The sequence below is a fragment of the Cetorhinus maximus genome, chromosome 1 (assembly GCF_964194155.1).
Source record: "Cetorhinus maximus chromosome 1, sCetMax3.hap1.1, whole genome shotgun sequence".
Lineage (NCBI taxonomy): Eukaryota > Metazoa > Chordata > Chondrichthyes > Lamniformes > Cetorhinidae > Cetorhinus > Cetorhinus maximus.
In genome coordinates, this window is record NC_135879.1 from 67731208 (window position 1) to 67758377 (window position 27170).

The 27170-nt window shown below is 48.0% G+C and overlaps 1 protein-coding gene across 2 annotated transcripts in view; it reads left to right on the forward strand.

The window, feature by feature from the left end:
• The window catches only part of slc2a9l2 (solute carrier family 2 member 9, like 2), a 461881-nt gene that overhangs the window by 112403 nt on the left and 322308 nt on the right, over positions 1-27170 (forward strand). For both annotated transcript variants that reach the window (XM_078541911.1, XM_078541919.1), the window contains exon 5: positions 12226-12350. In XM_078541911.1, coding sequence (XP_078398037.1) covers positions 12226-12350 — 125 coding nt within the window. The remainder of the gene's footprint in view (positions 1-12225; positions 12351-27170) is intronic.

Genomic DNA, 27170 nt, shown 5'->3' on the forward strand with positions numbered 1-27170 from the left:
CACAGGAAACAGAGAGTAGTGGTGAATATTGGAAGAAGGTTTATGGTGGGGTTCCCCAGGGATTGGTATTAGGACTCCTGTTCTTCTTGATATATATTAATGACCTAGAAAGAAAGTAAAGCTCAGAGGATGACATGTTTGGAGACTGTAAGGGTCTATAGCTTCTCCTGCCCTATCTGCATGGTGGCTGCTGCCATGTTGTCCCTGAGACACTAGCATGTCGAGGTGATCAAGATGGAATTGCAGATATGTAACATCTTGAGCCCTGTGTGGGATGCTAAAGTTTCAGTGAGATGAGTGACCCACCCTAGCTCTGTGTTCCAATCTCTGATGTGGCGTATTAATGATCAATCAGTTGCTCATGGTCAATGAGTGGATGCCCTTTGTCCCTTGAGGAGTGTCACATCTGGTAAACATGTGACAGGAATTAATGGGAATGCTATATATGATACAGCTGTGTCTCCCTCACTATTGCCTGCATTCCCAAACTCTACATTCCTGTGTGTTACTCCTGAGATGCAGCAATTCTGATGTGAAGCCACTGAATTCTGAGTAGCCCTTTAACGGTGCTAATGAAGCCATTGGCTTTAAGTGACTTTCATCGCAAGGAGGTCTTCCTCCTTTCTTTCTAAGCCAAATCCTGCTCACTCCAGCGGCAACAAAAGGTTAGAGGGCGATCCCAGAAATGCCCCCCTCGTGTTCGTCCTTCCCCATCACTGCCATTCCACAGCCTCCCCTCCCCGTTAACCCCCTCGTGTTTGTCAGTCTGACCCCTTGCCTCACAGCCCACCCCAGTTGAAGTGCTAGTCTCTGAAAGTGGAGGCCTGCATGAGTACCACAGCACAGTGGGTGTTCCTCAGCACAATGAAAGTAAAGAGAAAGAGCAGTCCAACCCTACAGCCCCAGCAGAGCGGTGTTCATCACAACAAGACCGGCGCAGGATTATGGCAGCTATGTTCCACTCACCTCGAAGTTACCAGCGAACTGAGGCTCAACTTGTGCACACTACCCTTTTCAAACGAGTTTGGCGCTGACATCATTTCCCGCTGGCGTGACGGAAGATTGGAAGAAGCGGTAAGATTCTAGTTAGCAGCTGTGTTTTAATGAGCATTCATGACGTGCTAATGAATGCAAATGGCGTTCGAGCCACTAGTCGGCGGGATAACCAACCCACCATGTAAACATCATCGGGAGAATAGCGACATGTTTTTACAAAGGCAGGTTTCAGATTTTTTGCCTCCCGCTGGATTCTCCGCTCCCGCCCGGCACGAAACCCACCGCGGGCGGGTTGGGAGAATTCCGCCCTATGTTTCTATAATCTCTGATGTTATGTTTAACATCTGGAACTTATTTCAAGCCCTTCAATTCTAAGCTACACTGCTTCCATCTTGTCATTGTGAATTGTGCCCATTTTAAGTACTATCTGTCGAAATATAAGATTACTTATCCATCTGAAAGAAGTGCGAAAAACCTCCAAAATGCCATGCTTAATTAGAAGTAATGCATTATCTACAGTTTTCACATCCATGCTAAGCACTAAATTTCAATTTACATCTTACACAGCTCTCAATCACCATCTTTATATGCATCAGTAGAGCTAGTTACAAAGGAATGTGGCTGATAAGAATCAACAGTCATGAATGGAGAGCCCTTGATTTAATATGGCAAAGTGGAGCGTCCCATAAATCTAATTGCTGTAAAAGATCTACCCATATAATTTAGTAATGCCTTTCAATCATGCCTTGCATCAGTGCCTCATGTGTTAATACTGCTTTGAGCTATCCCAGGAGAAGAGGGTCATTTTGCAGAATGTGGCCCCCAGCCTGGCATGTCACTTGCTGGGAGAACTGAACAATGGATCAGGCAGGGAGGCATGTGGCCCTGATTTTCTAGTTATTAAAGTACATATGAATCAGATATTCTGACCTCTGCACTCCATTATCAGAGTGAAGCTGCTGGTGAATGAGGCTCCACACCAGAAAGCTCGACTCACCAAATCATTACTTTGGTATACTATATGCTACTTATTGATACCGCAAATGTCATTGGAGTAGGAATTCTTGATGTTAAAGAGGGAATTCTGCACAGGACATTTGACTTTCACACTTCCTCTGACTGGTAGTTTTAAAGTTGTAAATGAAACAAGTAACAATTGAGATATATCAGTAAATTGCACAGCTATGTATGTTTTTAATATTTAAAAACTTGTGATAATTCAGATACCTTAACTTTACCTTTGGAGGTATTCAAGGGGATAACTCACAAATAGCTTTCCAGAACTTGAGCTCATAACCTAGGTTAATAATACTTAAGAAAGTGTTACATTGTTTGAGATGCCATCTTGTAGATGCAATGTTAAACTGAGGCTCTGTCTGCCTGGTCAGGTGGATATTAATGATCCCATATCACTATTTCAAAGAGTAGGGCATTCTCCCAGTTTCCTAGTCAACATTTATGCCTCAAATAACATCAATAAAACAGAATAACTAGTCATTTATCTAATTTGTGTGTGGGAATTGAGTGCCACATTTGGTTCGAGAATACCAGTGCCAATACTTCAAAAGTAAATTATTAGCTGTAGAGCACTTTGGAATGTTCTGAGAATGTGATAAGACATTATATAAAAATTAGTCTGTCTTTCTTTAATTCAGATACATTTTACATAGATACTGAGCAAACACACTGGCATGAAAGAAAGTTTCTATTTTACATATTGTTAATGCCAGTAAGTATCTCCTTTAGCATCACTGATGCCGGCCAAAGATCTGCTAATGTCAGATTAGACAAGCACCACACTGAAAGGTAAACGTCAGTTCAACAAATCTGCTTGTAAGAACATCAGAGGAGTGAAATGCAATTTGACCCATCGACTTCACCCCTTTCATAGACCATGTGTACTTCTCTATCATGGGCTTCATCCAACCATTTAATCTCCCACAGGAAGGATAGCAGAGTTTGTCCCACAGAGGGTAAATCAAGCACAACACCAAAGTATTGAAATAAAATAAGACATTATTTTATATGTATTCAGCAGGTCAGGCAGCATCTATTAAAAGAGAAACAGAGTTAATAGCTGGGATTTTGTTGGGGTGGTGGTGGCCTGTCCATGAGAGGAAAGTGGGAGGCAGCCCCACCTTGGCTTTTCCTGGGAGCCCCAACTGGATTTTATGTCCATCAGACGGTCAAAGGGCTGTTGCCAGGGCTCCTGCCTCCTTTCAGGGGTGAGATCCCGCCTCCAATAGCTGCCGGCCAATCAGAGGGACAGCAGCTCTTCAGTCTCAGCAGTGTCACCATGAGCAGTGGCCACTGCTGGGACTGCTCCCTGCCCTGAGAAGCAGCATTGTCACTGCCCTCGGAAGAAGGTAAGTGGGTTGGGGTTTCTGGGCCCAGTAAGGCAGGCCCTGGGGAGAGGGTGTTGGATGGTTGGTGAGGAAGGGGTGTTGTTGCCCCAGCAATGGCTGTTGCTGCTGAGGGACCTTCCATGGGCTATAGGGTACTAAATCAGGAGGGACCCCACCAAAACCTGCAGGGAGGTCACCAGTGTTTACCTCAGAGTCTCCCCACATAAGAGAGTACCACCTGCCACTGGTAAAATGCCAGAGGCTCTTAATTGGCCACTTAAGGTCCTGGGGTGGGCAGGACCCTCCACTACCTACCCACTATTCACAATGGTGGTCGGCATGTAACAGGCACCTGAATTTTTGTCACCTCCCCTGTCTCCCAATCTGCTGCCTGAAACCCCATGAAATCCTGGCCATTATTTCAGGTGAGAAACAGAAAATGCTGGAAAAGCTCAGCAGGTCTTGCAGCATCTGTGGAGAGAGAAACAGAGTTAATGGGCAGAATTTTGCCCTTTTTGGGCGGGCTCGGTGGGGGCGAGAGGGGGTGAGAGGGAATTGACCGTCACCCACGATCGGGGTCGGACCGGGGTTTCACGCTGGCGGGCCAATTAAGGCCCGCCCAATGTGAAACATGGGCAGCAGCGCTCAGCGCTGCCTGTGCGGGCAGGGGAGCAGGGAGAGGGCGAGCGCAAACTTCACAGTGCGTGTGGGCGCGCGCTTGAAAATCTCCCTGAGGCACAGAGCTGCCTCAAGGAAATGAACAGTTTTCAAAATAAAAAAAATAAAGATGTTAAAAATGTTATAAAACATGTCCCTTCATGTGACTCTGTCACATGAGTAGGAACATGTTATAAATGAAATGTAAAATATTTTATTTCATTTTCATTTGATGTTGGAAACCTCATCCCGCCTGTGGATGAGGTTTCCAAAAAAAATGCAAAGGCCACTTGGCCTTTTCGCCTGCCCGCCAACCGTTAGGTTGTTTCAAAGACCTTGTTAATGGCCTTAACAGGCCTTTTAATTGTTGGCGGACGCACTGCCGATCCCCACACGCACCTGCCGACCAAAGTATCGCGCGACTGTGCGTTGGCATCGGGTCGCTTGCCCGACATCAATGCGCGTCATTTTACACTCGAGCGGGTCAGGCACACGCCCGCTGAGGTAAAAATTCTGCCCAATGTTTCGTGTCCGTATAACTCCTCCTGAAGAAGAGTCATATAGACTCGAAACGTTAAATCTGTTTCTCCCTCCACAGATGCTGCCAGACCTGCTGAGTTTTTCCAGCATTTTCTGTTTCTATTTCAGATTTCCAGCATCCGCAGTGTTTTGTTTGTACATTCTTTCAGTATGTTGGGCTTTCATCAGAACTCCGATCAGAGTATTGATCTATTCTTATGTCTTATTTTGCTTGTCCTTGGTGTGTTTCCTTCTTTGGCTGTGCAGTTCCATCCTGGCAGTGGAGCCACTATCTTCTTCACAGTATTTGAAAACACCAACTACTTTTAGCAATTTTTTTAAAGCAAGTAAATGGGAGAAATGGTAAATAATCCTGATATTTGATACGATGTCAATGTTTTGATACAAATCTCAGTCTTATGAGGTAAAAGGAGAAAATGCTCAGCTGGCAACATCTGTGGAGAGAGAAACAGAGTTATTGGCCGGGATTTTCCATCTCTGTTGGCGTTGGGCGTCATGGCAGGCGGGTGGGGACAATGTAGCGAGAAAGCCAAAAATTGGTTTCACTCTGGTGTGAAAGCACAGCGGGATCAACCAATGGTATCTACTATGGCGGAATGCCAATCCTGCTGGAGTCTGGCATGAACCTGCTTTGCATCCTGCTAATGACAGAATCACAGAAATCAGGACTTACCATTAGACCCTTGCTCAGATCATGGACATCCGAGGAGTAGAAGATGCTGGTGCCCTACAGCTACCGGACCCTGGAGGAACACGTGTATCACATGCTAGGGGGATGTTCATGGGCTTGGCTCCACCGTGACTCAGCTCATGCAAGGTGGGAGGTCTCCATTGATGCCTGGGGTCTGCTTCGGAACATCACGGTCTTGGCCACGGGCTGCTACAGATGATCAACGAAGGTGGGGGAGAGGAAGGCCCAATTGTGAGTGGGAGAGGAAGGTGTACTGGGGGCGGAAGGGGAGAGGAAGGTCTAGATTTAACTGGGAGAGGAAGGCATAATGGGGGGAGGGGTGAGGTTGGGAGGGTAGATGGGGGAACAATGGGGGTATATCCAGGTGAAATTGCAAAAGAGGGGTCAGTGGAGTCAATGACTGCCTCCTAGGGAGCAAATTGAGGGTGGGGATGGTAGGATGGAATGTTGCATTTGAGAGAGGACAGAGTGAGCCGGAAGGGTGGGAGGGTGAGGGTGCGACAGTAGGGGTAGAAAGTAGTTGGTGGGCACTTGAAGGCAGACACAGACCCTGGGGGTGGAAAGGAGGAGGTCAGGGAGGTTAATGTGGATGGGGGTGGGATTCTCAGGAAGGTAGGGAATGTCCATGTTCGCCTGGACATCCTGGAAAGACAAAGGTTCAGGTTGGTAGGTGACAGTGGGGACGTGGAAGGTGATGCCAGGGGGGTCAACACTGATGGGGGAAAGGACATGGGTGACTGGGAGAGGGGAAAGGATGGGAGAGCTGATCAGAAACTTAACGACTACCATGGCTGTCGAAATTGAAAGTGAGTGGAGCCTCGTGTTGGATGGGCACAGGTGCTGCATTGGAGTGTGATCAGTGGGTGAGCAGAGATGTAGGTCAGCTCAGATGGACAACTGAAAGAAAACCCCAGCAGGCAGCATTGAAAATGCTCAGGACAGTGAGATGAGTGTGATGGATGAAGGCTCCGCGTGTGAGGGAGAGTGCTGGTATGAGGATCTGAAAGGCCCTGCCACACACAAACACACACACACTTCTCCCTCCAGAAGTACTCATGGCCAAGCCTGTAAATGAAGCTGAAAGACAACATTACACAATATTCAGTGAAGGTGAATATATTTTCAGATTATAAAGTGAGAAAATGTTTTCACCTGTGCAACCAACTGTGATCAGAATTTCTTAACTTTTCCAGGCCTATCACTCCTTCTAGGTGCTGCCCTGACATCCGCAGCAGGGGTGGAGGCAGCCTATGCAATGGTTGGCCCTGCTGCCTCTGATGACTTCGGCAAGCACTCTCTGGAGTGCTGAGACCTTGAGGGCCCTGGCTTGCTCTGGCTGTCCTGCTGTTGGCCAGCTGCTCCCTCTGCAGTGGCAGAGGATGAGGTTGAGGGGGTCAGAGGCAAAAAAGGGGCTTGGAGGGAGAGGTCAGCCTCTGAGATTCCTGAGTGGATGAGCCAGGGGTGTCCAGCTGTTGCTCCTCCCCTCTTTGGATGCCTGAAGGCCCCAACCTGACTCCTTGAGGAGAAGGAGCACCTGGGGGAATGTTGAGCTGCCCCGTTTCCCTCTCACATTGTCACTGCAGGAACTCACCCATGGCTCCTGCGATGGAGTACAGGTCTGCACGCATTTCTGCATTCTGCTGGACCAGGGTCTCCATGGCATCTGCCATCCTTCCCATGGAGACCTCCATGTGCGTACATGTGGGCACCACTTCATCAGAGAGCAAGCAAGCCCTCCTTTGAGGGCTTCCAATGGCTCTGCCGGATGTTCCCCCGCCTTCTGCTGACTCTCCAGGGTGAGTTGGAAGGCCAAATCCAGAGACTCGTCATCTGACTTGGACCTCACAGATGCCTCTTCCCCAGCAGTCCCCTGAGTGCCAGGGAGCTCGGCTGAACCTGCCTCCTCCTGCGGTGTGGTGACCACCAGATTGTGAACCCGAGCCTGCTCTAGATCTAGGTCCCACCAGGGTGTGTGTCTCTGCACTGGTGGAGGGTGTGGCTAAGTGCTGTGACAGGTCTCCCAGGCTGCTTATTTCCAGCTCTTCAATGGAAGACGTGTCCTCTTGGCTGGAGGTGAGGACCTGGATGGAGCTGAAGAAGCTCTGAGGAAGAGTCATATGGACTTGAAATGTTAACTCTGTATTTCTCTCCACAGACGCTGTCAGACCTTTTGAGTTTTCCAGCATTTTTTGTTTTTGTTGGGGCTGGAGCTGAGGGATTTGCTGGCTAAGGGTGTCAGTCACTTGGCAGAGCTCCCTGAGAACCAAAGTAGAGATGATTAGTGCATGGCAGCAGAGTCAAAAGCAGGAGAGGGAGCACTCACAGCTGCAGTGAGACAGGGATGATGTGGTGTTCACCGACAACCTCACCGTCACCACAGGCACGGTCCATGTCCTCACCAGTCAGCCCGATGGCACACTCCTCAAAGTGAGTTAGGGGCCTAATGTGGGCCACTCCACCCCTGGTCTGGGACCTCTCCCTGCTGTTGTGAACCAGCTTCTCCTGCATGAAAACAGATGGAGAGAGTGTGAGCAGGGTGCATGGCACTGCATGGAATGTTTGTGTGGTGAGCGGAGACATGGACAGGATGAAGACACGATCTCCAGAGGATATGAGCCTATGAGATGTGAGGGTGTGAGAGAGTTAGTGGTGTTGGCCCTTGAGGTGTGAGATCCCTGTGGATGTGTGATGGGTTGTGAGTTGAGAGTGATGAGTTGGTTGACTTACCCTGGCAGAACGAATGACAGCATTCATCCTCCTCCTGCACTGGATGGCTGACCTCGTCTGTGCTCCATTGGTGCTGACCACCGCTGCCACCGTCTCCCAGGCTGGATTGGTGACCCTGGTGGACCTCTTGCAGCCAGAGCGGGTGTAGGGGACATCGCGTTGGCCTTCCACTGTGTCCGGCAGGCGCTTCAGAGAGGCGTCACTAAATTTCGGAACTGCTGGGTGCATGGTCCGCGAATGGCACTAATGTGTATTATTCAGCCCCTGACGTCAAAAGTTGCTGTTCTTCTACATATTGAACTTTGGTGAAGTAATTTAATTTGGCTATGTGCAACTGAATGAACACATCAGCACAAACAACAGGTTCATAACTTTCCTTCTAATGCCTTTAGTCTGAGCTGACAAAAGGTATCAGCTCATTGCTGCTGAATCACCACACTGGAGGCATCCTCTCTTAATGTCAATTATATATATATGAATCCAGTGAGGTTTACAGCAATTTTCAAAAACTTAAGAAGCAAATACTACAGGATGACACAACTGTGGCTTTCACAGATCATCCCTGTTGAGAGAAGGACAGTTTATGAAAGCACTAACTGTTTTTTATAACCATCAACACAGTCTTAAAATTGTACTGTGCAATATCCGTGTTATATATTTAATGTGTTTACATAAAATTGCTATTTCCAGGGAGATATTAATCCTATGGGCTAATGTTTATAAATATTGCCCAGCAGAATTTCACGTGAACGTTTAACACAACAGAATTCAATGGTGCACTTTTATACATGGAAACAACTTGCTCCTGTTTCCTGCCCCTCATGTGAAAATCCAGTCCCTTATTAGAGAAACACTCCTGCAGGCTGACTCTGCTATTGTCCCTCCAATCTGGACAGGGTCTAAGGCCCTACAGTGGTCAGTCGATTTTCAGCCTTCGCCGCTCCTTTTCTGCCACTGAAATGTGATGATTGGAATTTCAGCCCCAAATTGCCTGGATTTTCACCAAGTCAGGATGACTCAGGAGCCCTTTAAAAATGGCAGGCATGTCCCGATTCTGAGATTCTCATTCCCATTCCCAGGCTGCCTGACTTTGGAGAGTGCCTTTAAAGAGTGCGGGCTGGTTCCTGCCAAAAGCCCGCATACAACACTCTTGACCTGCCTGGCTTCATTGAGGAAATTGGTATCTCCTACTCCTCTGCAATTTTCATGGAGTCGGGCCAGGTTTTTAAAGAGTCATGGTTCACAGCCTCGCAGAGGAGTTGTGAACCCTCGTCTGCATAAGGGGAGCTTTTAAAAGGTGGTTTTTTTTATTTGTTCATGGGAAATGGCCAGCCTTTATTGCCCATCCCTAATTGCCCTCATTCAGAGGGCATTTAAGAGTCAACCACATTGCTGTCGGTCTGGAGTCAAATGTAGGCCAGACCGGGCAAGGACAGCAGATTTCCTTCCCTGAAGGACATTAGTGAACGAGATGGGTTTTTACAACAGTCCACAATGGCTTTATGGTCGCCATTAGACTTTTAGGCCTGAATTTTTCCCTCGTTGGGAAACAACCCCCCAACTGCGATCGGCCCCCGACTGAGTTTTCATGCTTGCTGGCTAATTACCGGCCAACCAGCGTAAAACGCGTGCTGAGAAGCTCAGCGCTGCTGAGTGGGGGCAGGAAGAGGGCGGGCGGCGATGTCACTACGGGTGCGGGTGAGTGCCTGGAGAGAGCTCCCTGAAGGCAGGCTAAAATGCTGCAAAAAAATGTCCATGCATCACAATCAAGCACCTGAAAGCATATCTCATAGAAATGCTGTCCCCAGATGTTTCTTTTTATTTTACTTCCTAACAGAGATTTCAGCCCGCCCTTGGATGAGGTTTCATGAAAAATGTAAAGACCATCTGGCTGAATTGCCCATCTGCCAACCGTAAAGTTAGATGGGTCACAACGTCCTTGCCTGACGTCATCTCGTGCAATTTTCCGCCCGATCGCATCAGGCACGCCCCCACCTGCGTAATCTGCCCTTAATTCTAGATTTTTAAAATTGCATTCGAATTTCACCATCTGCTGTGGTGGGATTCCAAGCCATGTCCCCAGACACTGTGTCTCTGAAATACTAATCCAATGACAATACCACTATGCCACCATGACCTCCCCCAAGTTCAAAAGGTTCTCCTCATACCCCCTATGCCAAGCTCTGCCCTTCCATCCACCCCATGGCCTCTCATGCGCCCATGCCAAGCTCTGCCCTCCTACCCAAACCCTTGACCCCTCATACCCCTATGTCAAACTCTGCCTTTCCACCTACCCTTGCTGAGAGCCCGGCCAACCATTAAGCTTGTTGAAATGGCTGCTCCCAAGAGCAAACATGGCTTGATTGACAGCTGAGGCTCTCTGATCTCTGCTGTCAATTTCAGTGTTTATTTACACAAGTTTAAGTGGTTTCTAGGGTTGTGGTTTTTGTTATTCATACTTTAATGGGTCTGCATGATTGAGACTTTTATTGCCTTGTAGTGAAATTACTTTTTTTCAACATAGTAGAAAGCTATGAATGAATTACTCTTTTAAAAGCTTTTTGCAACACATCCTATTGTCACTATAGGGTGCATTGGTTCAATACGGTGCATAGTGGGTGAATGGGTGTGGAAGTGCCAGAGCTTGGCATGGGGAGAATGAGAGGTCATGGGGGTTGAGTGAAAGGGCAGAGCTAGGCATAGGGCGAATGAGAGGCTATAGGGAGCCTGAGGTGGCATGGATGAGACATGGGGAGTATTTGAAGGATGAGGGGGTGTGAGGGGTGAGGTTTGGACCACCTTTGTGTTTTTATTTTAACTGGGCTGAAGCCCCATTGCACCAAAGTGAGCCTTGTAAACAGTCCACCTCCACACCCAACAGCTCTGTGGTGCCTCCAAACTTCTTCCTGGGTTGGTTGGCCTGACTCCAGCACGAACCCGTCGGCTGGAAATGAAGATCCTGCCTTAGTGGGCACTTTCTCCAGAGGCGGGTGGGCTGAACCAAGAATTTTCCTGACTCCTGCTACCCAGCTTGAGGATGAAAATCCAGGGCGAAATCTCTGGGGCTGAAATAGTATGGAGACTGCACTTGCATTTAGACTGGAGTCCAACAGGCTTCAGTGACACAATGTTTTCAGCATGTTAATAAAATAATTGCACCCTTATTAACATCATATTAGTCAGTCAAGATAAAGGATCATGGGATTAGGCATGAATAGATTTGTATCTAGCAACTCTTGTGTGGCATGTGCAAGGTTGGTACTGACAGTGCAGGCAGCAGCGAGGACTGAGACTGTGGCAAAACTCTTTACATTGTGACATCCTTTGACCCTGAAGCATTAACAGTAAGGGAAATTTGTAATGATCTTAAAATGCTTAGGGAGTCTGTAACTGTAAACATTTTAAACAACTTTCAAAAGAACTTTTAAGTGTTTGCTTCACTTGTAAAAGGATCAATTATAATTTTTGGATAATAAGAAATACTAGTCCATGTGACTTGAGGTGGATGGGCACTTTTCCGGTCTGAAAGTGGTGGTCTTTGGTTGAGGTGTTGCCATGGAGACAGCAATCAGAGTCAACTTGCCAACCAATTAGCATCCTTTTTCCCTGCATGAATAGATTGTGTGAAACTTGGCATTCTGGTGATTGTCCTGACGAATACAAGATGAAAAAAAATGTCTCTCTTTTCAGCAATGTTCAAGTTCGGAGGTCACTCAGTAAATTTGGCTCTTTTGGTTCACTGCTCCCTATGGGGACTGTAACAACATTAGGCGATGGTCCACAAGATGTCTGGGTAGGGACTGATTGACAGCGCCAGGCCCAAGTTGAGGATACATTTCAGCAAATCTACAACTCTTCATTTCAGTTGTGCAGACCCTCATTTATAAGCTTGTATCTAACTTGGTAACATTAGGAGAAGTAACAATGCATTGTTTTATTCTTGTTAACAGAAATCTGCCTGATTAACTTCCTTCCATTGTATATTTTTTGTTTTCAATGAACCTTATTGATGGATTGCAGTCTCCGATAAGAATATTTATTTTTTGGTTGTACAAAAGAGTTTGAGAGGCTTCATATCAATTCAGGGAGTTAAATGCACTAACTTAGTTTTTACTTTTTGAATGCAAACCCTTTGAAATGCTACATTACCTAGATGCTGAGTGTAAAGAATGCATTCTTAAGAAAATCTGTGGGATTCTATATGCAATATTTTCTGAAGCCTGAAGGCAATTTCTTTGTGTGAAAACTTTATGTTTTTTTTGCTTCTAGGAAATGTACGCTTCTCCTTAATAATGGCTTTGCAATCCTTGCTGCTTTGTTGATGTACTTGAGTGAAACTGCTGACTCCTTCGAAATGTTGATTCTGGGGCGTTTTATTATTGGAGTGAATGGAGGTGAGATAATTTTCAGTTCAGTTAAGTTAACCTGTTTAGTTATGTCTCAAGTTGCTAAAGTGTATTTAGCAGTGCGATGGCCCACAGAAAGGAAAGCTTTTCGGGGTCAATTCCCAGGTGCCTGGGATGGCTTGCGACTGAGGACTATGGAAACATTGGATGGATTGGAGTGTAGACCCAAAATGCAAAATATTCTGTCCTCCTCTATTTAAAAACTGGAAGGAAATAAAATGGGCTCTTTTACAGGCTTGTGCTCCGACCCATCCAAGTTTCCTAATATACACTTCACCCATGTAATCCTGTATAATTGGTTGCAGACTCAGGAAAGTCTCCCTAGAATCTTCCTGGTAACAGAATGCAGATTTTTATTTAACGTGCAGTCATAACATGGCAGGAATAACTGATCCTTTGGTGCGAATGTCATTATTGTATCAGGGACTGGAATGGTTAACTGATAAAGCATTGTAAAAAGAGCAAAATTCCCAGGTGAATCATTAGCTTTTAGACATCAGAGTGTGAATTTAAGACCAGCACATCAACTTGTGCTTTAGGTGGTGATTATAAATGCACTCAAGGCCCCACTTGTAAGGTTCCCTTGCAATGCCCCTCCTCTGTCACCCAGCTGGTGGGACTGTATCAGGGAGCCAAATAGTCTCTTTTTTGGTGGCTCTTTATGTGAAAAGACACTACCTAGCTTAATTTGGTTGAGGGCTACTTAATGATTTTCAGGACTCTTTTTTTCATTTTTACACAAGGGGTTCAGGATACTATTCGTCCTTTGGTATTTTCTCTCAAATCTGGATTCTATTTACAATTCCCAATTTATAATAATAAGCTAATATCAGATTCATCTCAAATTCCAACTATTTGACACAATGAAACAGAAATCAGACAGGCATAAGAAGCACTTAATGTAAGTTAGCAACAGATCAAATGAATTTCTGCATGGTTGATCATGATAATACGCGCCACATCTTTAGGGACCCCAGTGTGGCTGCTGCAGCTTTATATCATTGAATGATTGAATCAAACAATGATATTTAATGGGAAGATGCAGAATATGGAATTTGGGAAACAGAATATGCAATCAGAAAATACTAAGCAAAGCTGGTATGAATAAAGTCAGTCACAACTGGGATAAATTAGCTGTCTAGTGACTCGCCCATTGATTGTGCAAACTGCTGTACAAATATATCTCAACATAAGCAGATATATAGTAGTTCTTCGAAGAGAAACTTATCCCATGTTTCAGTACCTTCACCAGCTTCCTGATCATAGTGTGCATTTACATGCTGAGGAGACCATCCGCCTTCAGGTTGAGGTGATAGTGCTGCCATGCCAACACACCAAAGTCAACACTGGTAGGATAGCGGCCACCATGATGACCTTCGTCCAGGATGTCACTCCTGTACTGCAGCAGGGGCAGAACTCCATCGCTGACACCATAGTTTGCCTCCAACAGTGTGTTTATGAGAGGGGTGCCAGGCAGCCCGGTCTCACTCCAGCTACCCCTTCTCCTCAAAGAATTAGCCTGGGATCCTTGGGCACCCATAGGGAGAAGGATCAGCAGGTGTACCCCCACCCCCCCGGGTCATCCATCCAGGTGACTCTGGGAGTGTCCAGCCCATCCAAATCCCCTTTTTCTGTGACCTCAGCAGCTCCAGCTCCACAGGCCGAGGAGGGCGCCACTGCCACACAGCAGGACCCTGAACGCAGGTCGGGCACACCAAGTCTCAGCCCTCCAGAGGACGCCTGCCATGGTCATCACAGACAGGGCATAGCAATCAGCAAGCTGCCTCCACCTCCACTGTGGATGCCAGGGAAGCACCAAGATGTAGCGGCAGGGTTAGGAAAGTTAAGAAGGTATAGTTGCACAGCCTGGGCACAGGTGTTAATCACTTGTACATAATGTTCACTATTGTCAATAAACTCCCAACAATGTCTCTCTGCCTATGGCTCCTTGTTCTGATGAGCAGTGTTCGTGTCACTCAGATGTGAAACCTTTCTGCACAAGATAAAGGCAGGTGTCTCAGTCCAGGGCCTCTTCCCTGTGCTTTGTGCAACCTCCAGACCAAAGTGATGGCCTCACACTCCCTGGACACGTTACAGATGCCTGCACCTCGATGGTGATTGTCATTGTTGTCAGAATGTCGTGGGCAGGCGTCACAGAGTTCTCGCATTCTCTCTGTGTGCTCTCAGCAGCTTTGTGGTGGGGCTGGCCCTGATCACACCTGCATCTGTGACCAGTGACGCTGTGCTCCTGAAGGGGTCAGATGCTAAAGGCTGACAAAGGATCAGGTGTGTCTAAAGTTTCATGGCTGTGTCTCTATGATATGACCCTGATCAGGAAGCGCAGCGAGCTGCCCTCAGCCAGACAGGAGTCAGACATTCTCAGAGGCAATGTGAAGATCTATGGAGTGTCCTCACTGCATGTCATCATCATTGTCCTTGAATCGAGTGACTATTAGGACCTCCAACGCTTCCCAATGACAGGAGCTTTCTCACAGAGGGTATGTGCGTTGCCATAAGCCAGACTGAAGTCAAACATTCACAGATGCAATGTGAGGACCTATGGTGTCTCCTCACTTCATTTCGTCATCATCCTCCACAAATCTAGCAGCAATTGGGCCTCCTGAGCACGCCTGTCTCGTTTGGCTAGTGTGAGGGCCTCATTGCCATCATCGTTGCCTTCGAATACCACCTCACCCTCATCCCTGTTGACGTCCTCCTCATCAGAGGAGACCTCCAGCTTCTGCGTTTCCTCCTCAGGCAGCTCCTCTTCCCATTGCAGTGCCAGGTTGTAAAGGGTGCAGCAAGTGAAGACGATGCATGACACCCTCTGTGGACTGTATTACAGGGCTCCACCAGACTGGTCCAGGCACCAGAACCTCATCTTCAGCATCCCGATGGTCTGCTCCACCAAGGTGTGAGCTGCAGCATGAGCCTCATTATACATTCACTCTGCTGCAGTCTGAGGCCACCGCACGGGTGTCATCAGCCGTGGCCTCTGTGGGTAGCCCTTGTCCCTGAGCAGCTAACACTGCAGCCTCTGTGGACCCTAAAGACGTCAGGGATCTGTGACTGACTGAGGATGTAGGAGTCATGGACACTCCCTGGAAACTGTGTGCAGACCTGCAGAACGCGTTTGTGGTGGTTGCACACCAGCTGAACATTTAGCCAATGGAATGCCTCGTGGTTGACATAGTTGACCCCTTGTTGCAACGGAGATCTGAGTGTCATGTGAGTGCAATCAATTGCACCCTGAACCTATGGGAAACCCGAGATCTGGGCAAATCCAAACGCTCTTGCATCCTGGCTGTCCTGGTCCCGGGTGAAATGCAAAAAGTTGTGTGCCCTCATGAAGATGGCATCCGTGACCCCGTGCATTTGTGGGTGGAGGCTTGTGATATCCCACAGAGGTCACCTGTGGAGCCCAGAAAAGAGTGACTGGCATAAAAATTGAGCATTGTGGTCACTTTCACGGCATTTGGCAGTGGATGCCCTCCATGTCCCCGTGGCACCAAATCCTGCAGCAGGTGACAGATGTGGCCACCAGTTCCCTAGACATGCGCAGTCTTTGGCAACACTGCAGGAATGAAAGGCGGCATCTACGGACCCTGGGTCCAGCTAGGTGTCAACCAGCGGCGGCTCACTGTGGCTCTTCAGCGGCGTATGCAGGAGCTGCTCCTCCCTCTGTACAGCCAGGCACCTCTGTCACTGTCGTCTCCGTCATCTCTGCTCTCTGTACACGACGAGGCATACAGCTTGGTCGTCAGGCTCCATGCTCCTGATGTACTCCTCCTGCAGAATGAAAGAGAGAGACGCATGGGTTAGCTTGGGTATGCTAAGAACCTCTCTTGGTTAAGCCTGAATGCCCCTTAACGTACCCCGGAGAGTGCTCGCCTCCACTTGGATGGCCAGCGTTTAGTGCGCTGTATGGCTGCCCAAAACCCCACCTCCCTCCGCCCCACTCCATCGGACCGATTGGCAGTAGCTTTGCCCATTGGACTGCATGCTGTGCTCTCAGCTTAGGCACAGACATTCTCCTAACCCGCACTGCAAGGCTGCGCTGTTAGCTTGAGCCATGGGGGAGACGGGTCCAAACCAGGATGATGATATTGCAAGGGGCTGTGAGCACCTCCACTAGGCTCCACGGCCAACTTTAGCAAGGAGATTGTACAATGTGCCCAGTCGTCCAACTGTTCTACAGTCCACTAAAACTCTCATAAGTTTTCAGTCTGTGCCCAAGAGGTGAAAAGCTCTGGAACACTTGGTGGCACTTTCATGCCTCTGCGTTGCCCGAGTGGGCAGATGAGCTAGAGTCCCGACTCCACGAATGTCAACGTGGCTGTGCCTGAACTGTCTCAGCTGCAGAGGAATGGTCACTTTATACAAGGTTTCCCTAATGCCTGGCTGCTTCCCTCCCCCCCCATCCGCACCCTGTACATGCTTATGCACTATCTTCAACCGCAGGGCAGCCCTTGCCCCCATCCCAAAGTCAACTCAACCAAAGAGCAGCACTTGCCCCCACCCCCACATTGCCTCAACTACAGGGCAGCCCTTGCCCCCATGCCTCCAACGCACCTTAAACTTGAAGTCCAACAGGTGACCCAGGTGAGCGCTGTGCAACGTTACGGTGTACCCACCTCTGAGTTCTCTCTAAATGCACACCTTATATATGCTGTTGTGAAACACATTGACGTGGGTGGACGGTCCAGTGGGGGGTGGATGATTCCAGCGGGCTGGCCTTATAATGATATGCAGATGTGTTACGATGAGGCTCCCGACGCCCAACAGCAGGAAAGGCAGCCCACCATCGACGGGCTGAGCGGACGTTCGCAAACTGGTTTCACATGCCGCAAAACCAATTTCTGGCCTTCTCGCCATATTGACCTCTCATGCTGCTGAGCACGGACGATTCCACCCATAGGCTCTGGGCCCAAGACTCACTCCAGGATTTGATGGCCAATTTAGGTGCGTTCATACGTGGCCAAACAAGTTGAGTATCAACTTGTGAATCCTTCCAATATACGGCATGGCAGGCAGTAAGAACAGGAGATATTCCTGGGTAGCCATGTGATGGACTGAAAGTTGGAGCCTCTGCCATCACTATCCATTGCTCCAGGCTACAGCATCCATGTAAAAGTTCATGTTGGCACACCAATTCAGAGTCCTTGGGAGTTGGGTTATCTCAGTTGCCTGGACAGCCTGTGTGGATCCAGTTGGTGCCAACAGTATGGGCCTCGATCCCTGTTCTGGCTGGGGTGGATTTGGGACCTGCCTCCTTGCCCAACCTGTGGTGGAGATTGAGGCACTATGGGTCAGACCTGCCTTGGGGCTGAGAATTGAAGAAGAATATTTAGAATATATTCAGAAAGGTGTTTAAAATCAAGTAGAGTTTTGATACAGTAAATAAGGAGAAGACACAGATTTAAGATAATTAGAAAAACAATGAGAGATGCATGTGGAAAAAACATTTACACAGCAAATTAAGGTCTGGAAGGGCAGTGGAAGCAGAACTAAAGAATATCTGACAAATATTTGAAAAGAAAAATAAATCAGGGTTATAGGGAAAGAGCAATGGTGTAGGAATAGTTAGATAGCTCTTTCAAAGAGCTAAAACAGGTTTAATGGGACAAATGATTTTTGAATTTTTTTCTCCCCCTGTCAGGTTTCACTTGATGCATTCTCCAACTGACTGGGCATCTTTTAGCAGATGCGATATGTCAGATAACCATTCCACATCATTCCACAATGTTGTCACACTGGGCACCAACACATTAAACCCCAATGCTAACAGTTTTTATCAGAGGGAATAGGTTAACAAGTTATTTTTGGCTCGCCGCCTCCCTCCCCACCTCTCCTGCTTCCCGTCTCCCCCCTGACCCTCCCACTCAGCGCCTCCCTCTTCAATCTTCCCACTCGCTGTTCCCCGATCCTCCCTCCCTGCCTCTCCCACTCGCCACCTCCCTCCCCGACCCTCCTGCTTATCACCTCCCTCTCCAACCCTCCCACTTACTGTTTCCCTGGCCCTCTACTCCCTGCCAAGCCCTTATTCACAGTGTAAATAGGTTCATTTGAAACAGAGCTGTTTCGTGAATTGATAAACAATCAGGGCTGCGTCTGAAGAGAATGATCTATGATTCAATATTGGCACGTTAGCATGCAAAGAATATGTTTGAGGAATATCTGCAATATTGCTATCCTGGAACATAAGAGATCAGGATAGTGCCGGAAAGGAGTTCTGGAGTAGGCGGAACTGCCTAAGGACAGCATTTTAATTGGCTCCTGACCAGGTGACCAGGGTTTTGTGTGATAATCAGTGCAGGCAGAACAGCTCCTAGCCTGAAAAGAGGTAAGACCTGAAACCTCTCTCCCCTGTGTTTGTAAGATTCCAGTAATTCTGCCACAATAGCTAGCTGGCTATCCCTCACATCTCTGTAACCTGCTTTTTCTGAATACCCCTGTCAAGAGGAAAAGGGAAAAAAATCACCAGTACAGACATTGAAAAGCAAGCTTTTCAACGAGTGAACCACAGGCTGAAAGTGTTGGGTGACCACCTTGTGTCATCAACCACAAATTGCAAGGAATTTGGAAGACATCGATCAAAATCAATCCATCTAATCCTGTACTCCAGATTGGTGCTATCGAACTGTTTTATCTCACCCTTAAAATCCATGTTTTGTGTGTCTTATGTGTGTGTTTGTGTATAGGGATTTAAGAAAGGGGTAGAGTTTAAGTTATAGAGTTAAAAGTTAAAAGTTCATATTTCTTTCTTTTGTCACTGGTTAACGACAGTTTGTCCAATAAACAGTTATTTACTTGTTAAGTTTACAAACCTGGTGCTCATATTCTGTTAACCTAAATTAAACAGTTAGGCAGAATTGGGGCAATCTGGTGGTTTGGCCAAACTTTTCACATTTGTCTTGGCTCAGGGAACAGTGGGGCCTGATATTACAGTGCACTATCCCCAGTGAGTCATGACACAAGTGTTCTTTTACTGCATTTGTATTGCTTTTAAAACATTTAGATAGATTACTTCCAATCTTGACACCATGCAGTGTTGTTATTAAATTCAGTTAGTAACAAAGTGGATCATTTTTCAAAACTTCAAAACTTACAGGCTGGGGAAACCTCTGTCGTGAAATGGATGGGAGAGTTTATCGGCAAGTATCAGAATTTGAGCAGGGTCCAGTGAAGAAGGGTCTATGATTGGTGGCCTGCCATCTGGAAGGGCTGGAGAGATTGCATTGCCCACTGGAACTCTCAAATGACCTGTATGCAGCAAGTTGCCAGCTTCCAGTTCAATTCACGGGGCCCACACATTTGTCGAGGCCAAGGTTTTGTTTTGAAGCACTCCAGACAATGGAAAACTTGACATTTCATATTAGACCTCTGATCAAAAAGGCCAATTCCAACGTTTCCTTCAAACTTCTAATCTATCCAACCTACTCAGTATCATATTTCCGTCCTCCCCACCCAGTTAAACATTGAAGGTGCATCCAGAGTAATGTGGGCACCTGGTTTATGTTAAGTATCTGACTGTGGATACTTCAGTGGGGCCAGTCTGCCTGACAACAAGGTGCAAATTCTGTTCCATTATGGTGGCAGAACAGTTTTGAGGAATTCTGGCCATGGGTCATTTCAGTAGACAACATGCCACTATGAATACATTTTCAGGTTGGAGGTCATCAGAAGCAACTTCCTGTCCTTAAATATTGATACAAAGTGAACAAAAAGTGATCCACTTAATTGGTACATTTTATATGTGTTAGAGTTCACAATTTCTACAAGAAAGAGTTTAACTTTCCTCAGCTTCTCCAAAGAGTTTTATAAAACATGAGGCAAAATATAAGATGGTCTTTTATAACAACATTTGACTGAGTGTGACATCAAGGAGCCCTAGCAAAACTGGAGTCAATGGGAATCAGGGGGAAAACTCTCCACTGGTTGCAGTCATACCTAGCACAAAGGAAGATGGTTGTGGTTGTTGGAGGTCAATCATCTCAGTTCCAGGACATCACTGCAGGTGTTCCTCAGGATAGTGTCCTCGGCCCAACCATCTTCAGCTGCTTCATCAATGACCTTCCTTCCATCATAAGGTCAGAAGTGGGGATGTTCGCTGATGATTGCACAATGTTCAGCACCATTTGCGAATCCACAGATACTGAAGCAGTCCATGTCCAATTGCAGCAAGACCTGGACAATATCCAGGCTTGGACTGACAAGTGGCGAGTAGGATTCGTGCCACACAAGTGTCAGGCAATGAGCATCCCTAGCAAGAGAGAATCTAACCAACACCCCTTGATGTTCAAAGACATTACCATTACTGAATCCCCCACTTTCAACATCCTGGGGATTACTATTGACCGGAAACTGAACTGGACTAGCCATATAAATACTGTGGCTACATGTGCAGGTCAAAGGCTAGGAACCCTGCGGCGAGTAATGCACCTCCTGACTCCCATCTACAAGGCACAAGTCAGGAGTGTGATGGAATGCTCCCCACTTGCCTGGATGAATGCAGCTTCCACAACAGTCAAGAAGCTTGACACTGTCCAGAATAAAGCAGCCCCCTTGATTGGCACCACATCCACAAACATTCACTCCCTCCACCACCAATGCACAGTAGCAGCAGTGTGTACCATCTACAAGGTGCACTGCAAGAATTCACCAAGGCTCTTTCGACAGCACCTTTCAAACCCATGACCACTACCATCTAGAAGGACAAAGGCAGCAGATAAATGGGAACACCGCCACCTGGAAGTTCCCCTCCAAGTCACCCACCAGGCTGACTTGGAAACATATCGCCATTCCTTCACTGTCGCTGGGTCAAGATCCTGGAACTCCCTTCCTAACAGCACTGTGGGTGTTCCTACACCACATGGACTGCAGCGGTTCAAGAAGGCAGCTCACCACCACCTTCCCAAGGGCAATTAGGGATAGGCAATAAATGCTGGCCTAGCCAGCAATACCTACATCCTGTGAATGAATAAAAAAAAACTTGTGCATGGAAATGTAATTCCCTTCCATTTAACTCTTCATATTCTTATAAAGCTTATGGCAGTTAATTGTCTAACTTCCCAAGCCAATGCCTTACAAACACTTCCAATTATTGATTCCAAGCTGCAGGATTAAACTTCACTATTAAGTTATTGTAAGGGACCAAATCTCACTATGTAAAAGGATCACTTGTGAGGTATGATTTCAACAAAATACCACTGACAGTTAATCTGGTCATTACTTCAAAATGTGCAAGTAGGTTGTTAAATTTTTTTTGTGGTGATTTCAAGCTCCAGGATGTCTGTGCTGATTAACAAACGCTTCACTGCTTTTGGTACTCAAGCCATGAATTCCTTTGGGGTCCAGATTGAGGTCCTGGCACAAAGCAGCAGGAGTTAAAACCAGGTGAGACCTGTATAATTCAATGAGCACCCAAGCTGTGTGTGTTAATGATTTGACCCAGCTAACGAAAGGGTTAAAGATTTAATTCAGATAATGGACAGAATTGTCCCAGGTTTGCACAAAGTGCAGTAGCGGGCGGGAAGAAGAATGTTTCACCCTCCGGCCACAATGACGGGTTCTCGTGCAGTGTCATCCCATTCCCATCACCTCCTGCCTCATTAACAAAGCATTCCCGGGAAACACACCAGATCGCTGGCAGGGTGGCCTCTGATTAGTCTGCCCTGTCGTCACCTCAGGCCTTCAGTGATCCGGTCCGCCCCTGCAAAGAGCTAGCACTCTCTAAGGGATCAAAAGCTGTTGCAAAGGTTTGGCTGCCAGAGGGAGGAAACATGCTGCTGTCAAATTTAGCGACACCTCCCTTGGACACCTACTGGATGCAGTGGAATCCTGCCATGAAGTCCTTTAACCCACTTTGGGTGAAGACCAGCAAGCAACATCACCAATCTAGTATGGGAGGCGGTGGTACCGGTGGTTAGTGCCAATGCCCTGCAAAAGAGGACAGCCACCCAGTGCCGAAATAGGATGAATGGTCTCCTCCGTTCCGCCAGGGTAAGTCACTCTTCTCATCACTCTCAACTCACACACTCACAACTCCATCAAATATCCACAGGGATCTCACTCACTGCTGGTTCAAGGGACATTACCATTGACTCTCTCACACACACCTTCATCTGCCCTGTGGATCGTGTCCTCACCCTGTCCATGGCACCTCTCACCACCCACACATACCAGGCATCCTCCTCATCTGGCTTGGCAGACTTCCTGCTTAAGCTCTCACCATCTGTCTTCATGCTGGACAAGCTGCCACACAACCAAAGGGAGAGGCCGCAGACTGGTATAGGAATGCTCAACAACAAAGTCCTCAGAGATTTTGAAAATAAAGTCATCGAGCTGGCCGACGATGATCTGGACCATTCCTGTGCTGAAGGTGAGGTCGGCGGTGCTCTACCAAGTGAGGACCCAGCAGTACAACATCCATCGGACAACCATGCTATGAGTGAGTTCTCTTGTCCCACAGGCCCCTGCCATGCACTAATTATCTCTCCTTGCTTTTGTAGGCACACCTGGGAATCAGCTGACAAGTCCACGGCCGACAGGGTCCACATGTCAGGTCCTTAACTCAAGCCATGAAGACACCTCAGAAGAAGAACCTGATGACACTCTAACTGAAAACCCATCACAGAGCTTACTCACACCCTCCACCAGCGCAGAGACACTCCTCAGTGGGACCTAATACTAGAGTAGCCCCAGGGACACAATCTGGTGAGCACATCGCACTTTCTGGTCCACAGCAGGCAGGAGCAGGGACTTCCAGGTTTCTGGCCCTTGGATGAATGCTAGAGGCCAGAAAACTGCTGAGTCCGAGTCAGATGAGGAGCCTCTGGACTTGGTCATATCTCAGTTGCTGGAGCTGCAAAGGCAAGCTCAGGAACATCAGGAAGGGATTTCCGCTGCATGATGGAGGAGTCCGTCCACCTTCAATCTGAGGTGATAGCGCCAGAATGCCAATGCACTGAAGTCAACACTGGTAGGTTGGTGGTTGCCATGAAGACCTTGGTCCAGGACATTGCTCCTACACTGCTGTGTGGGCTGAACTCCATCACTGATTCCATAATTGGCCTCCAACAGTATTAACCTGAGAAGGGTGCGGTGCACCTCGATCTCACTCCAGCTTCCCCTTTTCCTCCAGGAGCCAACCAGGGGACCTCAGATACCCATAGGGAGGAAGATCAGCAGGTGCAAACACCGAGGACTTCCATCCAGGTGACTGCGGGAGTGTCCGGGCCATCTGAATCCCCTCTCCTTGACCCCAGCAACTCCAGCTTCGCAGACCGAGGAGGGTGCCACTGCCACACAGCAGGACCCCAAATGCAGGCAGGGGCCCTCCAGGCCTCGGCCCTCTAGAGGACGCCCGCTATGGTCATCACAGACAGGGCATAGCAGTCAGCAGGCTGCCTACACTTCTACTGTGGATGGCCGGGGAACACCAAGACTTAGCAGCAGGATTAGGAAAGTTAAGATGTATTTACAGAGCCTGGGCGCGGGAGTTAATCACTTGTACTTAATGTTGTAAATAAGCTCTCAAGAATGTCTCCTTGTCTCTGGCTCATTGTTATGATGAGCAGTGTTGTGTCACTCAGATGTGAAATCTTGGTTCCTGCACAAGATAAAGGCAGGTGTCTCAGTCCAGGGCCACTTCCCTGTGCAGCATGTAACCTTCAGACCAAAGTGATGGCCCAACTTCACACTCACTGGTCACATTACTGATGCCTGCACCTCGATGGTGTTTGTCATTGCTGCCAGAATGTTGTGGGCAGGTGTCACAGAGTTCCATCATTCTCTCTGTGTGCTCTCAGAACCTTTAAAGTGGGGCTGGCCCCCATCCCTTCAGCATCTGTGTCTAGTGATGCTGTGCCCCTGAAGGGGTCAGGTGCTGAAGGCTGACAAAGGATCAGATGCATTTAAGGTTTCATGGCTGTGTCTCTATGATATATGACCCTGATCACAGAGAGCAAGCGAGCTGCCCTCAGCCAGACAGGAGTCACACATTCACAGAGGCAATGTGAAGATCTATGGAGTGGTCCTCACTTCATGTCATCATCATCCTCCTGGAATCTAGCAGCTATTAGAGCCTCCGTTGCATCTCCATGACATGAGCCTGAGCACTGAGGGTATGTGCGCTGCCATCAGGGACACAGGAGTCAATCATTCACAGATGCAAGGCGAGAATGTCAGGACTGTCCTCATTGCATCTCGCTATCATCCTCCACGAATGTTGCAGCTATGAGGGCCTCCCGAGCGCTCCTGCCTTGTCTGGGACCAGTGCAATGGCCTCATTGCCGGCATCCTCACCATCGAGGACCTCATCATCGTCATCCCCTTTCACATCCTCCTCATCGGAGGGTACATGAAGCTCCTCTATCTCCTGCTCAGCCAGGTCTCTCCCCCCCCACCTCCCCGTTGCAATGGCCGGTTGTGGTGTGTGCAGCAAGTGACGGTGATGTGTGACATTCTCTGGGGACTGTATTGCAGTGTTACTCCAGACCTGTCGAGGCACCGGAACTTCATTTTCAAAATGCCTATCGTTTGCGCCATCAGAGTCCAGGTCGCAGCCTGAGCCTCGTTATACTGTCGCTCTGCTGCAGTCAGAGGCCGCCGCACGGATGTCATCAGCCACATCCTCTGCGGGTAGCCCTTGTCTCCGAGGAGCCAACCCTGCAGCCTCTGTGGATCTTGGAAGATGTCAGGGATCTGAGGCCTGCTAAGGATGTAGGAGTCGTGGATGCTCCCTGGGAATCGTGCGCAGACCTGCAGGATGCATTTGTGGTGGTCGCCCACCAGCTGAACATTCAACAAGTGAAGCCCTTGCAGTTGATGTAGTTGACTGCTTGTTGCCATGGAGATTTGAGCACCCATGAGTGCAGTCGATGGCACCCTGCACCTGTGGGAAACCTTTGATCTGTGTAAATCGCAGTGCTCCTGCTTCCTGGCTTTCCTGATCCTGGGTGAAAGGCACAGAATTCTGTGCCTTTGTGAAGATGGTATCCATGACCTCATAACCGCATCCATGACTGCATTTGTGGGTGGAGGCTTGCGACATGATGCACAGGTCACCTGTGGAGCCTCGGAAGGAGCCACTGGCGAAAAATTGATTGCTGTGGTCACTTTCATGGCCGCTGGCAGTGAATGCCCTCCATGTCCCTGTGGCACCAAATCCTGCAGCAGGTGGCAGATGTGACCAACTTGTTCCCCAGACATGCGCAGTCTTCAGCGACACTGGTTCTCAGTCATCTGAGGAGGATGACAAGCGCCATCTGTAGACCCTGGGTCTAGAGAGGCACCTACAAGTGATGGCCCACTGGGAATCTTCAGCTGCGTGCGCAGCAGGCCCTGCCACCCCTTCATCTTGAGAGAGGTGCCCCTCCCTTTGCCAAGCCAGGCGCCTCCGCCGCTCTCTTCTTCTCTGCTCCCTGTAAGCCAATGAGGCATACCGCTAAATCACCAGGCTCCATGATCCTGATGTTATCTTCCTGCAGGATCAAAGAGAGAGATGTGTGGGTTAGCATAGGTGTGCTAATAACTTCTCTTGGTTAAGTCTGAAGGCCCCTTCACGCATTCAGGAGAGCACTGGCCACAACTTGGATGGCCAGTGTTTAGTGCTGGCCACACTGATGGCAGCTTTGCTCACAGGACTGCATGCTGTGCTCTCAATTCAGGTGCAGACATCCTCCTAACCCACACTGCAAGGCTGCGTTGTTAGCTTGAACCATAATACATACTGGTTCAAACCTTAATAAAGAATTGCAAGGGGCTGTGAGCGCCTCCACCAGTGACTGCGCCATGGCCACCTTTCGCAAGGGGATTGTACAACTTGCTCAGTCAGCCAATTGCTCTGCGTCCACTAAAACACACATTAATTTGCTGTCTGCGCCCATAGGGTGAAAAGTTCTGGAGCATTTGGTAGCACTTTCATACTTTTGTGTTGCTTGAGTGGGCTGAAATGCTTCAGAGGCCCGAATCCAAGCACATCAATGGAGCTGCAGCTGAACGGTCTCAGCTGCAGAAGAATGCTTACTTTTGACAAGCTTTTCTAAGGGCAGGGCCGCTTCCTTCACCACCCCTGACCCCCACCCCTCCCCCAGCATGTGCTTGAGTATTTCTTTCAGTCTGTGCTGCCTTACCCCCCACTCCACCCCCGGCCTGATGCACTGAAAGCCAGCCAGGAAGAAGTGACTTACCTGTGAATGCACAGCTCCACTTCTTTGATGTCCTGTGGGCAACATTCGCAAGCGCTGCACAAGGTTGTGTGCGCTCAGCTCTGACTTCCCCTCAATGTTCAGGTTGTCAGGTACAAACTGGTTTCCCGAGAGTGTAAGACCAATTTTTGGCCTTCTCACCATTATGTTCCCTCCTCTCTTCCCGCCATGGTGCCCGGCGCCAAGAGCAGAAAGAGACAATATTATACACAGACGCAAAGGCCTTGAGGAGGCTTTTATCAGACAGGACATTGAGACTTTTTACAACAAGCTGGAGAATTGGAGAACACCTGCAGTCAGAAAACCACATTATTTGATCCCACAAGAATTCGCAAATATAGAACTCTTAAGAGTAAGATAGACAATGGTTATGTTATTCTAAAAGCAAAGAGTTTATTTAAATTAGACTCTTGGGTAAATATCTTAATCTGACTTGAACAGCTAAAAAATAATTGAGGTCTTATCTCCTCTTAGTTGAGACAAAGACAGAAACTACACTTTATATTTTGATTGAGAGTATAAACTTAGTTTTTTATTTGTTTGAATATCCTACATCTATTTTAGGTGGATTTGTATCTTTCATTTACTTCTAGTTGGA